This window comes from Mycteria americana, chromosome 2 (genome assembly GCF_035582795.1).
Source record: "Mycteria americana isolate JAX WOST 10 ecotype Jacksonville Zoo and Gardens chromosome 2, USCA_MyAme_1.0, whole genome shotgun sequence".
NCBI classification, from domain to species: Eukaryota; Metazoa; Chordata; class Aves; order Ciconiiformes; family Ciconiidae; genus Mycteria; species Mycteria americana.
Window position 1 is genome coordinate 23,578,017 of NC_134366.1, and position 16,608 is coordinate 23,594,624.

The following is a 16,608-nucleotide window of genomic DNA, read 5'->3' on the forward strand; positions in this document are numbered from 1 at the left end:
ATCTGCACAGTTAGCAGTGAAGTGCACCATTCCAAAGGTCCAGACATTTGATGTCCAAAAAAAGGACAATCCAACAGCACCGAGAGCTTTCCTGTTGCATGGCTCTGTGGCAATTCCCTGATTCCTGTTGCAATAGTCTGACTGGCATCTCTGCAACTCTAACCCTGAAAAGGGTGAAGGGGAGCTTTGTAAGGTGTCTGACCCATATATCACTACAGACTCAATATTGCAGGGCTGGATGGTCAGACTATGATCTATGCCTAATGATTATATGCTTAATGTTATGTTTAGTAGACGGTGTCCAAAATGCTGAGCAGAAAGAGGCTCCAACAAGTTGTTTCAGGGGGACTGAATAAATCATGCAGAAGGGTGAACCCAGAGAAAAATATAGCAAAACTGCGCTCTTAGGGCCCAGGCTCCCTCCTGTCTGACATTTTCCTCCTTCCTAGACTACTTGTAAGAAAGTGATTTATTGCTCGCATTTCCCCCACTGTTGTTCTCGGCTTCTGCAGTGGCATTGGAATGAACACTAACACTTTTCCAAATTTCTGACTTCATTAACAGCCCACAAAACTGGACTAGAGTCTATTAATTCCTGACTTTTTCACTTTGTAATAAGTTTCTTCTGTTCATTTTTAGCTATAGCAAAAGCCTAAATCTCATGTTATTAAGATTTTGGTTTTAAGCAAACTTCTTTTTAGGGTGGGGTTTTTCCGGCTTTGGTTAGTAAAGCAGGATGACATTTAGCCTTAGTCACTCTGGTTTAACCATTACAGTCTTGCAAGACAGGGCTGTCTCCAACCCTGGGTTACTGACGCAATCCTGATACTTGGATGCTGATTTTTCACCAGAGTGATCTTTTGTAACACTGTAGCTCAAGTCCGGCGCAGTTTTCTATGACTGGAAATATATCCGTGTGTCAAGGTTAAGTCACTGCATGACAGCCAGACAGGCATATTTTACACACGCAGACGAAATCCTGAAACTCTGCTCATGTTGCTTAGCCACAGCTGTAGCTTCTTTTATTATCTAATTCTCCTAAAAGGATTCGCTGTGGGAGACAGCAGGCTGCTTGCAGTTACCGCTTTGCTCTGTGCAGTTTACAAAAACTCTCTCAGACTCAAAAGCAAGAGTATGAACCATACTTTATTTGGATTCCTGAATTAAATAAGTGGCCAGGAAACTCCATAGAGACTGGGGAAGGAAGCATAAAGTAAACAAGTTGATCAGATTTACTAGCCCAGTCCAACCTCTGGAAATCAAACTATAAAAAAAGAAGAGAAGTAAAAAAACCCATCCCTTCAGATAGTCTGTATTTTTTGCTTGTTTGTAATTAGATACAATAAAAGGGTTCTGAACTTCTAATAACTGCTTTCCTCCAAAAGTAATTTCTTTCAATGTGACTGAAAACATTATAGAGTTCAAATTTTCACAGCGAGTAACTACAGTAAGGGACTTAGCTCCGTATGTGGGATCCAAACGAAAAGCAGCCTGCTTTTCAGAGGGGTTGTAAGTTCCCACCACGCAAAACGCTTCCAGAAGTAAGTTCCTTTCAGCTAGATTCCCGAATATGAGTCTGGGTCCCAGTGTCAGGCTGCCAAATTCAAGCCCCCTCAGAACAAGGACGTATTGCCAAAATAAGCAACTTAATTTTTAACTAGATTTTCAAAGTCAACGACCCAGTGCCCCCTACTGCCCAAGTACTCTTACTAGCAGGTAAGAATTACATTAAAAGGCGTTCTAACCACTATTCTTCTAGTTAATTTCTGTCCTCTGTCTTCTTCCAGTCCCTTTTAAAAAATCTGTCGCTACATTTTCAAAGTGGATACTGATTTTATACTCAACAGAAGACATGAGCCTTTCTTAATTCACTCTACCAAATCTAATTGTGACTTGTATCTATCTAATGCTGTTTGTGTTCAAAACCTTTTAATCATTCAGATAGTCCTTGTGAGACAGGACAGTAAAATTCTGTAGCACAGAAAAAACTGCTGGCTTGACATTAAAGATCTGATGATTAAATAAATGCCAGGAATTGCTTTTAAAAAGCTTCTGCTTCTTCAACAGGACCTCAGAATGGCTGTGGTGGTTACTTGACAAATTCAGCTTATAGCTTTGGCTCTCCAGTCTCCAATGTGACCAGAAGATATGAGAAAAATCTGGAGTGTGTATGGATCATAACTGCACCTGTGAACAAACTCATCAACCTCACCTTCACTTCATTCGTGCTTGAAGCACAGTCTGCTCAGGCTTGCCGATATGATTATGTCAAAGTAAGATAGCTGCGTATTTTAACAAGAAAATATCAGTGAGATACAATCCATTATCTTGTCCATGAGACTAAAACTTAATTAATAGAAAATGGTCTTACGAAGAAATTAAATTGCTTAATATAATTACAATTTTTTTCGTTGGGTTAGATTACTACTCCAGATGACATCCTGCCTTTCTGGAAACCATAAGAGTTTTAACATTGTTATGGGGACATGCTTCTGGTCTTAGACTGCCTATATAAATGAGTATTTATTTCACAGAATAGAAACAAAACAAAACTCAAGCACTTTGAAAGTAAACTTGCAGATTCATTATCATACACAATTGCTTGAAATGACTTTAATTTATAAAATTTTGAATAAATAAGTCTTGATGCTCAATGCTCACCTGTGAAAGCTATTTTCTTGGAGATAAGCATATAAAACATAGGATAGCAGAGTGCTGCTAAACAAGATCCACCAAGGAGTGTTACAGATCCTGTTGAGCACTAGGGATGCTCGGTGAAACTAGGAATGAATGCTACATTTTGGTGAATAAAATCAACCTTTATTATTGAAAAGCGCTTTGAGATTACATATAAAAAAGAAATCAGAATGCCAAATTAAAACAGAATAAATTTTTGATAGACTTGCTGAGACAGGACCAGAATGTTCCATAATGAGGTTTACACTGTCCAACAGAATTAGTTAATATGGCAGTAAATAATTATAGTCATCAAGAACATCCTGTTAAAGCACAAGAGCACCTACTGTGCTTTCAAGTAAAAGAAATCGTAACGTCAGGAGGGGTTCAGAGAATTTTATTTCTATTTATTTGTTTGTTGTGCCTAAACTATTAGTGGCTTATATACTTTTCTTCTTTCAGCTTTATGATGGAGATAATGAAAATGCCAATTTAGTTGGCACATTCTGTGGATCTACAGTGCCAGCTCCTTTTCTTTCTACCCATAATTCCTTGACGGTGAAATTTATCACAGACAATTCTGTGGAAAGGGAGGGTTTCAATGCCACCTACACCACAGTGGATCGTAAGTATACACATATATGTACGCATGTATATTGTTGTGACTCTTTTGTGGAAATACATATTTAAATAATAAATCATCAAAATTTGTTCTAGATATAGGGCTCAGGAAGGGGCAAAGACAGTCCTTAGCACAGTATCTATATGCAAGCTAAAAGCAGCACTGCTAGACCCCAGTGCAATTCTCTTTGGTCTTGACTGGTTTCGGGGTGGCTGTCAGTCTGGAGTGCAAAACGGGAGCATTCACAGACTGTTAACAAATACGCTGATATTATAGGGAACAAAATTTATTTGAGTTTTATGACATACATTGACACAGCATAAGCATGTGTTTTACTTAATTTTTTTTCTTTTAGAGAGTCCCAGGTAAATACAAAAGTATATTGTCATATTGTCCAGTGTAGGTTTGCTCAATAAATATTTTTCCCCAATTGGAAACGTTTTCACTTTATGATGCATTGATTACTGTTTTACACAGGACTGTGTGGAGGAATATATAATGCAACATCTACATCCCTGACTGCAACGTCTCCTAACTTCCCAAATGAGTATCCACCATTTACTCTGTGTACTTGGGTCATTGACGCCCCTCCGCAGCAGCAAGTCAGGGTGGTGGTAGAGGCCTTCCACCTCCATTCCAGCCAGGACTGCTCTCAGAACCACCTAGAGCTCCAGGACTCACCAACAGTAAGAAATTTACAGTTGATACCATTGCCCATTCACATTCATCTCCCTTCACTCTTTGTAAAGAGAGGAGAAACCCACCATTTGGTAATAGATTAACTGATGATTCTGTGTGAGGGGCACATCCAAAGTATTATGCACTGTGCCCCACTTCAGGTGTGTTAACTGGTACACAGACTTCATGGAAGCACACTATACACACATTGAATTAGACCTGGTAAGTGTTACCCAATTTTTCAGAGTTGCACCAAGTAACAGAGCTGCCAAACTTAACACCCAGAAAATACTGCCCAACAGCAAGTTTTCATAAACTAATTGTACTTCCTCCCATCCCAGAACCACAATAAAAATGAATATTCATAGCAAGAAGAGTGCTTGTAAAAAGCACCAGGAAAAAAACCTGTTTATATCCCTTGTATTATATTATTCTAAAGCTTTTTTCATTGTTTCTAATTTTAGCATGAAAATACCTGTTACATTTGAGTTGTTTCTCATAATAATTGAACATAAATTGTTGAGACATTATTAAGTGATTTCCACGAGAACTTTAAAATGCAATTGCATAACTGGTATAGAAAGTATTGAGAAATTTATTTATCTCAGGCTCAGTAAGAAGAAAACCGAATTGTATCATTAAGTAACTTGTGACATGTATTGCATTCCAGCACAGCCAAGGATCAGTCCATAGATTCTGTGGCACTGAAACTTTTCCAGTCCCCGAGTTTTATTCTTATGATCGGACTGCCATCGTGACTTTCAAATCAGATGAATATATGATTAATAACGGAGTCAGATTTACCTATCAAGCTACAGGTAAGCTTGAAGAAATGTCTAAAAAAATCTACCTACCATTCTCTTTGTTTATTCCATACAGTGAAAAGCAAAACAGAGATCTGGAATGCTTACAAGTTTCTGGTTTTCTGTCTCAAGGTTGCAGCAGAGAGTATAACCAGCCATTTGGTTACCTGAAGAGCCCTGGCTGGCCTGGTCGTCACCCCAATAATATGGACTGTTCTATCATCCTACGAGCTCCCCTGAATCACACAATTTCTCTCTTTTTCCATGCTTTCAGTTTGGAAGACAGCATCCAGTGTTCACGTGATTTCCTAGAGGTATCAAGCAAGTACACATATTTTGTGGGCCTGTATCAGAATCTGCTAATTCAAAGGATATTAATAAGCTTGGACCAAGTCTGAGCTGAACTGACATTAGGGACTAATTGATTGCTACAGTTTTATGGTGAAAGGTACTCAGATGTTATAGTAAGAGGTTAAAAAATACACACTATAGTAAGTCCAAAAGCAACGAATAAATAGTTTCATTATCAGCTAACTCATCTTTACCTAGCTCTTGCTGATGTTACCCAGTTAACAGAGCAAGCCGGGATAGTTTTCATCTGATATCAACATCTGCGCATGAACAGAAAGCCGTAAATCTGAGTGCTCTCGTTCCAGCAGTAGATTCCATCTGCTTGATATTTTTCTTAAAAAGAATGTTTTTTTCAAAAAAAGCATTTTTTTTCTTTAAAAAAAAAAAAAGGAGCTCTAGTAACAGGTGTAGGATATTTGCAAAGGTACTTTGTGTCAATAAAAAGCATATCTTCCTACACAATCCTCATCCTGTCCTTTTACGCTTGTTGAAGGTTTCCCTATCCACTAGTCAGATGAAAAAATCAGATGTCTGTGGCAGAATCATTATTTAGTTCTCCTTTCATATCCTCTTTACTGTCTCAAGAAATGGATCTGAGCACCAGCATTATTGGAGCTCAGAAAAAAAATCAGATTAAATCTGAGCTATGTAATATGATCTGTGCCTTAATGTGACCAGGGAAAAGAGTGGTCTGCAGGGTAAAGAATTAATCTTTTCATCTGGAATATTAACATTTCTTATGAAAAGTAAAACATGGGCTTGAATTGCAAAAGCACATCTTAGCTACTTGTCAAGTAATTTTTTCAGTCAGGAGATGTACCACGCCATAAAATTTAGTTACCTGTTTCTCATGATACTTGTTCTGTGCAATTACTAACAAAACTCAGACAGACTGGTTAATGGTCCCTTTTTCCTTCTGTAGAGGAATATATAGTAGGAAAAATAACAGTATTAAAATGACAATTATGGTATGCATGCAAGTCACTACATAGTTTGTGCTGTGCTTTTATCACTGTGCAATTGTACTGGTGTATAACTGGCATAGGGATTTAATGTTGACAATTTTTTTTTGTGTCTCTTGAAGGTCAGAAATGGGAGTGATGTGCAATCACCACTACTTGGCAGGTTCTGTGGAAACACTGTGCCCAGCCCCATCTTCCCCAAAAATCATGTTGTCTACCTTCGTTTCAAGAGTGATTTTTCAGGGGCTCATGATGGATATGAAATTACTTGGACTTCATCATCAAGTGGTAAGGCTGTAATTACGAAGTAATTCCACTTAGCAATTGTACATAGAGGGAAAATACAGAAATGTGAATTCAGCCTGCTCAGTTTGAGCCCTGCCTCATCAACACTTAAGACCTTCCCAAGCACCCATAGTCCACCCTATTCAGTCACTGGAGAGAGGTAGTTGTTCCTGAAGACCAGTGGGGTGAGATCCATTTTATGTGATGGAAGCAAGTCCCTCTCTCTAATGTTGACTTTAGCAACCTCAGAGGATGTAGTCCACTTAAGATGAAGATCTACCTCTTTCACTGAGAGGTCAGAAAATGTCAGGAACATCTATCTTAGGATCCACAGAGTGGTGGTGGTGGTGGTGGTGACTCAGCCTACTCAATTAATGGTCCATTTGTAATATGCCCTAGGATCTAGGCACTGCTAAGCCTGAAGAGAACTGAAATTTGCCCCAATAAAATAACCTAACTATAATGCTGTGTAGTAACTATATCATAGACACATTCAGAAATGGCGTATGAAATGGCAGTGAATAGCTGGGTAATAGTTTGTTCATGACATTACGTTACTGGAGGTAGGAAAGCTCATGGCCAGCTGAAAAGCACTGCAGAATAACCTTACAGTATTGAGTGGCGTGGCGATGAAAAGGCAGATAAAGTTCAGTGTAGGAAAGTGTTGATGAAGAACGTGGGCAAAAAAAGACAATCCTAACTTTACTTACAAAAATATGGGCTCTGAGTTGACTTTTAGTACTTAGCAACAAGATCTTGGGGGTAAAATAGTTCCATGAAAACAAGAGCTCACTGCTCACTAATAGTCAAGTAGGCTAGCACAATGCTAGGAATTGTTGGGAAAGGAAGAGAGAACAAACAGCCAGCCACTGTATAAATCCATAGTTCACACACAGGTTGAATGATGTGCACAGTTCTGGTCTCCTCCTTAGAATCCAGTATAACTAAGGGCTCAACATTAAAAATGTTCTTCTGTATGAGCTATGCTGAGACTTTTCAATCTGGTTAAGAAACTACTAAGGTCTATAAAATTCAGTGATATTGGATGATAAATAGTGATCAGCTGTTCATTGACTTTTCCCATAGAAGAACTAGAGGCCGTCAGAAAAAGCCAGGAGGAGGTAGGTTCAAAACAAACCAAACAGAACAGTTCTTCCCAGAGTATGCAGTTAAGCTGTGGAGCTCCTTCCCATAGGATGCTACAAATGTACATGGATTCAAGGGCTACCTGAACAAGTTCATGGAAGACATCTGATAAACACTATTAAATACAAAGATGCCATCTCTGGGAGCTGTGAGCTGAAAATTCTTGGAGACTGTGAGAGTAATCTGGGGCACGATCTGCACGCGCTTACTCTTACTCTATAAACTTGCATTTCTCCCAGGGCATCCGCTTCTGCCCACTGTTGGAGATTGAATTTTGGTATAAACGGCCTTTAGTTTACTTAATATGACTATTTTCTCCGAGTTGTTCTCTGTATTTTTCTGTCTGATGAGGATTCACTACTTTTCATTCCAAAGAACAGCCACAGAGAATTTGTCTCTAGTTGAGTAGTTGGGAACTGAACTGACCAAGGCACAGACTTAAGACTTTGGTTCCTGTTTCAAAGAGTTTTGGGGGTTTTGAATTTTAATAGCCAGTGATGGTCTAATGCCCACTGCATATTCTTCTCAGGCTGCTGAAGCTAGAGCCTCAGTTTTGTCTCTTATTAGAATAATGCTCTTATCCACATTCATTGTTCCAGCTCCCAGCGTCTCTCTCTTTTTCAGTGCTACCACTAATACTGTACTAATGTACTACATCATGTAGTATCTTGTGAAACTAAGCTAATTAACAGCATCTGCTTCCAGGATGCGGAGGAACATTATACGGCAGCACTGGCTCGTTTGCTAGTCCCAGCTACCCTGCAACTTACCCCAACAACACTGACTGCGAGTGGGCCATTACTGTGCCCAAGGGACGAATTGTCACGGTGAACTTTGATTTCATCAGCATCGAAGACCCAGGGGACTGCAGCAGCAACTATCTGATCCTCTACAATGGGCCCGATGCCAGCTATGCCCCAGCCGGGCCGTACTGTGGGATGGTATGTATTCCCTACTGCCTGTGACCCTGTAAGTGGTTAAAATGTATCTTTACTGTTTCATATTTAGGATTGTTTCCCCAACTCTGGCATGAATGCCAGACAGATGAGTGGAAGTGAAGGCATAAGGCCTGTGTGGCACCTTAGAAGCCTTCCAATGCAGACCTTACAGTGACATCTAGTGGGAGGCACCATCAAGCTATTTTGCTCTGTAATTAGTTGTATTTGTGATTTAAATATTTGTAATAGCCTGAGGGAGAAATGCAAAAGCAGTATCTAGTGCAGACCTGAGGTCCCTTCCAAACTGCAATCCGATTTGTGCCTCAGTTTTAACTCTCTGACTGGCTTTTCCAAAGGATCTTGGTGTTCTATAAAGCTTTTAATTTTTGTCTTTCCTTTTAGGATACCAACATCTCTCCATTTACTGCTACATCTCATCAAGTCTATATAAAATTTCATGCTGAATATGTGACTTTACCATCAGGATTCCAGTTAAGCTGGACGAGCTAGAACACTGTTTAGGAGAAATATATTAGCGTTCCTTGCTCTACTGAAGAGACTTTTGATCATAAAATAAGTTGGAAATCCAGTTATGATAATTGCAACTGAAGTAAGGACTTTTAAAAATTACTGTAAGTGTAGCTGTTACGAATTTAGAGTTCTGTCAAAAAATGTGATCTCCCATTGTACTGAAAATAAACTATTATCTACACAACTGTGAAAATGAGGTTATGCTAGCTTTTTAAAGATTTTTTTATACTCTTCTACAAAATTTCAAATGTTCTGAGTAAATAAGCAAAAAAAAAGTTTTACATTTAATGCTATAGGAAGTGAATTAGCCAGGATAAAACATAAACACAAAATATTCAACATGAAGTCGATAAGAGGAGCTAAGATACGAAGTTGTCTTTAATTAGTTCTATAGAGTTATGTGGTTTTGTTCCAAACACCTTTGAAAGTGTTACCTAAATTTTTATTCATACCACAGTAAAATCAGACATTGCTAAAGAATGGCCCCTGTCCTGCTACCATTTACACAGATAACTTTGCTGAAGAACTTTCTGTAATACTGTGGATTGGGTATAAGAACCCAGCTGAGTAAGTACTCAAGCATTCACTGAAGTTTAACACAGCAAGGACATGCTGTGGTACTAAATCTTAACCACATCAAGAATAATTTCAGGATCATGTTCAATATACACAAATACTTGTGATTACATTTATGGAGTTATATCTTTAAGCTTCAAAATCTATTTTACAACTGAATTTATGAAAAACTTGTGAGATTTTTAGTAACTGATTCACCTTCCTAGTCAACTTGTAGGCAACTTCCTAAACATTTGTAAAACAGCTATAACTTCAGAATAGGACAAACATAAAAATATCAGTTGACTTGTGACTAGAATTACTTTGTTCCTTCCCGAGGCTAACACACATTATACATAAAAAATGTTGTTGGCGGGGTATACAGAGGACACTGATTCCCACCATGAAACATTTTTTGTCATAACCTGGAACGAATGACCAATTCATTTCCCGAATGTCACCTGTGATGGACAGGCAAGAGCAATTTATACAGCAGCAGAGGAACATGAGCCTCATCAGAACTCTCACTTCATAACTATTACAAAGAGTCAGTCACAGTGAAAGTGATTCCTTAACGTGATTGTTGCAATAATTAATCATGAAATGACATTAAAGTGTTATTGGCAGTTCTAACAAAATCTACGAACTCTTTGAAGATTTCCCAGTGAATGCTGAAAAAGCCATCATTCCACAAACATACAAAACTTTATAGTGGCTGAGAAGACATCCTGGTTAAAAGAAAATGTGGAAAACACAAAAGAGACAAAAAGGGCAAAAAGGTAGATGGCAAGCTATAAAATACAACTCAAAATGATCTGGTAATAAGTTAGAAAGAGAGAAACCTATGAACTCCCACTGGCCAATAGGCTTAGATGTAAGCCAGCATTTTAGAATTGTCCAAGTACCAAGAAAAACCTCGCCTTTGTACTGGTGATACTCCTGCTAACATGCTGAAGTATAACATGGAAAAAGGAGAAATATCTGTATTTGGATCAAACTAGGAGACATCTATGTCCTACTGAGCTGCTGGCAGAACAGAAAGTTCCTCTAATAAGGGAAGACATAAAAGACCATATAGTCAAACATTTTCAGATTACTGGCCCAGAAAACTTTTGCTAAGAGTCCACACCAAACTGATTTCATACTAGCAATCAAGGGATGATACAATCTTTGTCCATAAAATTTATTAAAAAGCACATAAAGGGGATAGCAAGCAGTAAAGAAAACAAAGTCATCTGAACTACCTGGAGATAAAGCTACAAAATAAGCTCTAAAGATAGCAGTGTGTAAAACACTGCAAGTACAATCAAGTGTGGCTTCAGCTGTTTGCCTGCAGAGATCAGGAAGACTTTATTTCTTTCTTGTGGACAGCTGTATCACCGGGCTTTGTGAATGTCGATTGTGGTTTTGACCTTCCTATGAATCACTGTGGGTTTGGTGCAGTTGGTGCAGGGCAGAGAATCCCCTCAAGATCTGGCTGCTGCCTCTTGCTGCTAGGTGGCTGGTCCTGGAAGCATCAGATTTTAGGCAAGAATCGGCTTGGCAAGAACGTTGTCATTTTCTGCATTTCACCAGCCTGGAGCACAGCTCAGCTGGAAGCCACAGGTGAAAGGGAAGGGCATGTCTTCCCAAAAGAGCTCCCTGCCGCTGCAGGTAGTGCTCTGCGGTACATTAATTTCTCTTGTTAAAGGTGGATCACGCTCTGACGGACAATGAGTTCTCAGGTTAAATCTCAGCCTTGTCAGGAGTATGACAGAGCATAAACTGACAAACAATAGAAACCTGTACCTGGTTTTAATGATTTAAGTTAATCAGTGGGTTTTTGAGACTGGTATCAGCCACACGTCATAGAGTTTATGGACAGAGGGTTGAGTTCCCAGAGGACGCCCCTGTCCCCCGTGCTCACCACACTGAGGCTGGCCTACTGTTGACTTAGTGAATAGTACGTGGATGCGATCTGGTGACCTGTGATGTGCATGAGGCCATTCTGGTAACACAACCTTCGGCCTTAAGCTCTAGAGGGGAACAGTTAAACTGGTGAGTTTGTTGAAATCTGTACTTCAAAAAGATTCATTTCACTAAGAGAAAAAGCATGTTTCACTTCAAAGCAGATTAAATATTTTCGGACATTTTTTGATAAGTACTTGCTCTTGGCATGACTTTCTGTCACCATGCCAAACAAATTTTATGGAATCATTGAACTTCTGCAGAAGAAAAGACAAAAGAGCACTATGAGTGGGAGGAAGAGAAATTTGTAAGAATTTTTTTTTTAATCTGACAATAACTAATGCTTGGTGCATCTTTAAATGTTACAAATACTCCATACCTGCACCTAATTTTATTTACAAATGAGTAAAATGCATGAAAATGCATTTCTTCTTTAGAAAGAAATTAAAGTCCAGCAGAGAATTTGTGCTCATGAAGACTGTTGAATGAAGCTGCTGGTACAAGGTTCAATTGATCTAGCCCAACTGACTCTCGCCAAAAATAGTCAAAGTCTAAAATTAGAGTAAATTATCAAACCCATTCTTTAGAAAAACAGGAACAAAGTAACCCACTGCTGTCCTCTCACATTTTATATGAGGAACCACAACAGAAATACCACTGCAGAAGTATTAAAGTGGAGGTCCTTAGAGGAGAGAGCTGGTGCTAAGCCATGTTTCTGTCTTGGAAGGTAAGGAGTCATTTAAAACACCTGCTTTAAAATGAATGCACAGCAAAAGCAAACAGGAGCAACTAAACAGATAATTTAAAAATAATTATTCCATGAAACTTCTATGTGTTCTTTGCAATGTAAAATTCAAAAGACAAAATCTGTGTTTAATAAGATTTATGGCTTCATCTCACAATACTGGCATGAATACCTTTGCTTTTATGTCTGTGCACATTGCTGTCTATTTTACAGATAATGTCGTAGTTCTGAATGCTGCATGTCCGTATTATAATATCTGCATGACTACAAACAATCTCCCCCCCGTCAATGACAAAGCACGGATAATAAATGTGCATGTTTTCACTTCCTAGAGCCTGCATGTTTTTAACTTACATGTAAATCTTCTTCTGCATGTTACTTTACATATTTGTTCTTATATAAAGGTATATTTTATAAGACAGTTATATATTAATGGTAAGCATTCTGAAGACTAGGATTTGAAGAATAACTAAAAGGTCCGTAACAGTATTTTTTAATTGCCCTTCCCATGTGGCAGGGCTATTCTTTATAAACGATAAATGAGAAGTAATACCAGAATGAGATCATTGGGGCTATAGTTACGTGAAGTAAAGGAGAGAGAAGATATACAGCTAGAATGCTAGAAATCGTGGTGCTGGTCAATTTAAAGCATTAGCTAATTTTAGTTAAATTTACAAAGCAATTTTGGCTGAAAAACAGTTTTCAGTCAGCACATAAAGCAAGGGAGGAGGTGTCTTAGTTTCCCACAGTAACTCAAGTGTCCTAGGCACCAGAATTAACATATTTAGTGGAATTATTGTCTGCTGCCTAACTAAAACCACAGAATTATTCTGCAGTCCTGATTAAAATGAAATGTAACAAAGATTCATAGCATTGACTACTGTTCATAATAACAACAACAGCAACAATACAGGATTACTAACAAATAAATGTTTAAAATGTTTATTAGCTGATAATAAAAATAGAGGCCAAATTCTCAAAATTTGCTTTTAAAAGGCAAAGATCAGCAAAATAAATATTGTGTGCCAGTTATCACACATAATTACTGTAACGTTGATGGATAAATTTTTAGTAGCAGTGCTTAGCAGTATACAACTGATTTTGCAGGTGCATGTTGCTGTTGTATCGTTTTGATGATATGCTAACGCTGCGTTGATGTTGACCGTTACAATAGCTTTTCCTGGAGGGGGAAAAAAAAAAGGATAAAAATAGAGTAATAATGTAAAACCTCATTTCCTTGGTTAGAAGAACTACCTAGGACAGCCAGAGCAAGGGCAGCGTTGGAGCCGCTCGTTCCCTTGCTGCTCCCCAGCACAGCGAGAGAAGCCAGCGGGAAGCATGTCCAGTGCTCGCCGCCCGGCCGGAGCAGGCTGGGGGGAACCAGTGCAGGAAGCAACTTCTCCCTCCTCTTGCTGCCTACCACATGGTAGCTGCAGCTCTGCCATACAGGATTGTATCCTGGCCATACATCCACCTCACAATCACCTACTTTAGCCTGCTGTCCTAAGGACAGAAGGCATCTGCCAGCCTCTGCAAAGAATTCAGGCATTTGCTCTACAAACATTTAAGCCGAGTGACAAATTTAGAACAAATCTGACAGATATCAAAGGTATTTTATAGTTGTTTCATAAGCAAAAACTCAGTAGCTGGATAGTACAGCGAGACTTAAATTGGAAAAGCCTGTACTGCGAGCTCAACTGCCGTACATGGGGGGAGGGCTCTGCCGGCCAGTCCCCAGACGCAGGCTGACCAGCGCTCTGGCTGGGGGTACTGAGAGAGCTGAGGATATTTGGAGTCAAAGGGGTTACAGAAGAACTGGATGTACTGGGAAGAGGTGGTAGGGGATAAGAGAGGTGGAGATGGGGTTACTGCAGTGGCATAGGCCCTCCGCAGGAAATTAGTCTTTGTGAGTGCTAATGGAACAACTTGAAAATTAAGTTTTCAAGATCAGGGAATGACCTGACCCTTGGACAGTGTGACATGTACTTACTTACTTTCCCATGCCTTCTCATCCAATTGATATTTAGTACTTCACGAGGAGCTGAGAAACTTTAAAAGGAAGGCTTGACAGCAACTCCTTTTTGCCAACTCCAGTGCAGCCCTGACTAGGGTATTGATTAGTGCGTTTACTCAGATGAAAGGTTTGCTAAAGCAGGAACCAAAGTAGATCGCATTGAAGGTGTGACTGATAGATGAACTATTTACACAACAAGAGGATAATGAAATTAGGTGGATGGTAAAAAAACCCCAATCCTCACAAAAGGGAATAATGGCAATATGTTTATTAAGCAGGGAGTAATTAAATACTTCTGCGGTAGGGGTAGAATGTGGACATCCAGGCCACGTGCAATGCAATACGCTATTGTTTTGGCCACTGCATAAATGGGGCAGTGAGAAGCCAGGTGAGCTGCTCATTAGCCATGATAACTGGTTTGTGAGTATCTTGTCACAGTCACGTGTACTTTATCTGTTTGTTGGAATAAGCAAGGTAGGACCATATTTTATAGACAATGAATCTGCCTAAGCCTTTGCTACTAAATGAAGCCTGTGATGGTTCTCCATGAAACAAGAACAGTAGACATGCTGGCACCTAGGTCTTTGGGACAACTGACTGGTGGCAATCAAGGCATTTTCTTAGACAGGAAAGGGATCCGGATTCATATTCCTGCAGTCAAAAAGGAACTGTACATCATTGTCTTGCATATCTGAGTAACCGTGTGTTCTGCTGAGCAATCAAGATAAAAGGAAGTTCTTCCAGTTGTGTTTTGTAAGAAAGACCTCAAAGCAGCCTGTAACTTCAGGAAAGGACTGAAGGTACTAAACGCCATTTAGGGTAAACATGTACAATTCTGCAACCCAGAATATTTAAATCCTTACATTCCTAAAAAAGGAAAAGCTAAAGTTACACCTCCAGCAGTGTTTCTCACTTGCTGGTTTAGGCACCTTCCCATTCATCATCTTGGTTTCAATATTATTTTTAGGCTTCTAAGTAACACTGTGCAACACATAGGGAGGGCATACACAAAATTCAAGGCTGTGGTTCTCAATGGGTGGCCTGGCCTTAGGTCATTTTATAGATTTAGTCATTAATTGCTCTGAGCTTCTATATCTGTTGAATGACAGTAAGTAGGAGCTTCTTAACTCCTATCAATGATGTTATACGCATAAATACATTCTAAGCAGTAAGGCTGTAACTCCAACATCATGGTGACAAGGTCAATTAAAAGTGCTCAGAACCTGGGCCCAGCCTTGTGACTAATTTTGCAACTAGAGCTGACTAGAAAATCCACACAGAAACCTTAAGAAATGGAAACCACCGATTCATTGACCCAAAATTTTTTGCCTTAGGTAGCCTCTGCCAAATTTCCGAGTGCTCTGAAAACCTACTTACTCGGTTCCTAGGGAGCCTGAGCTTTCCAGATCCATAGCTCTGCAGCTTCTCCTTTCTCCTGTTGCTGACTGGGCAGGGCCAGAGCTCCCAGACTCCACGGCAGAGCTGACCAACCGCCCTGAGCACAGCCCTGCCGCTTCCCAGACCCCTGCCCGGGCACCAGGAGCTGCCGCTGCCAAGAGTGCTCTGCGGGGAAGGGCACCAGAATGCACATTTCTCCTCTCTGCAAAATGCTGCCGTATCCACCACAACCCCTCTTCCCGGGTTTATGAAGTGCTTTCCAAGTGCTGAAGAAATGGAAACGGGTGTTAGCGTTGTATTTTGATAAGACAGCTGTGTAACCATGTGAGGCTTGTAACAGGAAAGGGCAGATTAGCCCCACGCATCGCGTTAACCCAAGCTTCCCCGCCTACCCAGACATACAGACAGCCCAGTGAGCCTGCTGAGAAACAGGCCACCACCCGCGCAGCAGTACTAACGAAGCCGAGCTTCCTCTCCCGCGGTGCCAGCTCCTGCACCCAGCCCAACCCCGGTGCCTAGCACCATGGTGGAAACCACACGGCAGCCGCCCTCAGGGCTGCACTCCTCTGCCGGGCAGGCAACTTCTCCAGTCTGGCGGTGGCATGCGGCTGCCTAAGGCCGCACTCGCCGGCAGCTGCCCAGCAGTGGGACGACGCTCCGCGCACGCCAGGCCCGGCAACCACGCCTGCGGCGGGCACGACGCTCCGAGGGCCGGGCCGGGCCCGACCCGCCGAGCCGAGCCGAGCCGAGCCGGGCCGGGCCGCGCCACACGGCGGCCCTCAGCCTCTACCGCTGCGCATGCGCCAAAGCCGCACTCGCGCAAACGGAACCTCAGCCGCTTGCGGCCTAAAACCCACTATCAGCTACGGGGCGCGCTTATTGGCCAGCGAGCCTTCCTCCGGCGCCTCCAGCCAATGGCCTGCGGACCGGCACCGAGGAGGCGCGCTGACTGGCCCG

The 16,608-nt window shown here is 40.7% G+C and overlaps 1 protein-coding gene and 1 long non-coding RNA gene across 3 annotated transcripts in view; one reads left to right on the forward strand and one right to left on the reverse strand.

The window, feature by feature from the left end:
• CUBN (cubilin) overlaps positions 1-9,179 on the forward strand; it is a 149,848-nt gene extending 140,669 nt beyond the window's left edge. The window contains exons 60-67 of the mRNA XM_075492710.1: positions 2,068-2,273; positions 3,139-3,301; positions 3,776-3,984; positions 4,647-4,794; positions 4,912-5,093; positions 6,215-6,380; positions 8,229-8,464; positions 8,864-9,179. Coding sequence (XP_075348825.1) covers positions 2,068-2,273; positions 3,139-3,301; positions 3,776-3,984; positions 4,647-4,794; positions 4,912-5,093; positions 6,215-6,380; positions 8,229-8,464; positions 8,864-8,971 — 1,418 coding nt within the window. The 3' untranslated portion in view covers positions 8,972-9,179. The remainder of the gene's footprint in view (positions 1-2,067; positions 2,274-3,138; positions 3,302-3,775; positions 3,985-4,646; positions 4,795-4,911; positions 5,094-6,214; positions 6,381-8,228; positions 8,465-8,863) is intronic.
• LOC142405379 (uncharacterized) lies at positions 9,070-16,442 on the reverse strand. Of its 2 annotated transcripts, none has more exons than XR_012774152.1 (3): positions 16,044-16,442; positions 15,627-15,917; positions 9,070-13,419 (listed from the first exon to the last, which is right to left on the reverse strand). It is a non-coding gene; the product is annotated as an uncharacterized LOC142405379 (long non-coding RNA). The 2 variants fall into 2 exon arrangements; XR_012774151.1 differs by having other exon boundaries at positions 16,054-16,438.
• Positions 16,443-16,608: the final 166 nt, after the last annotated feature.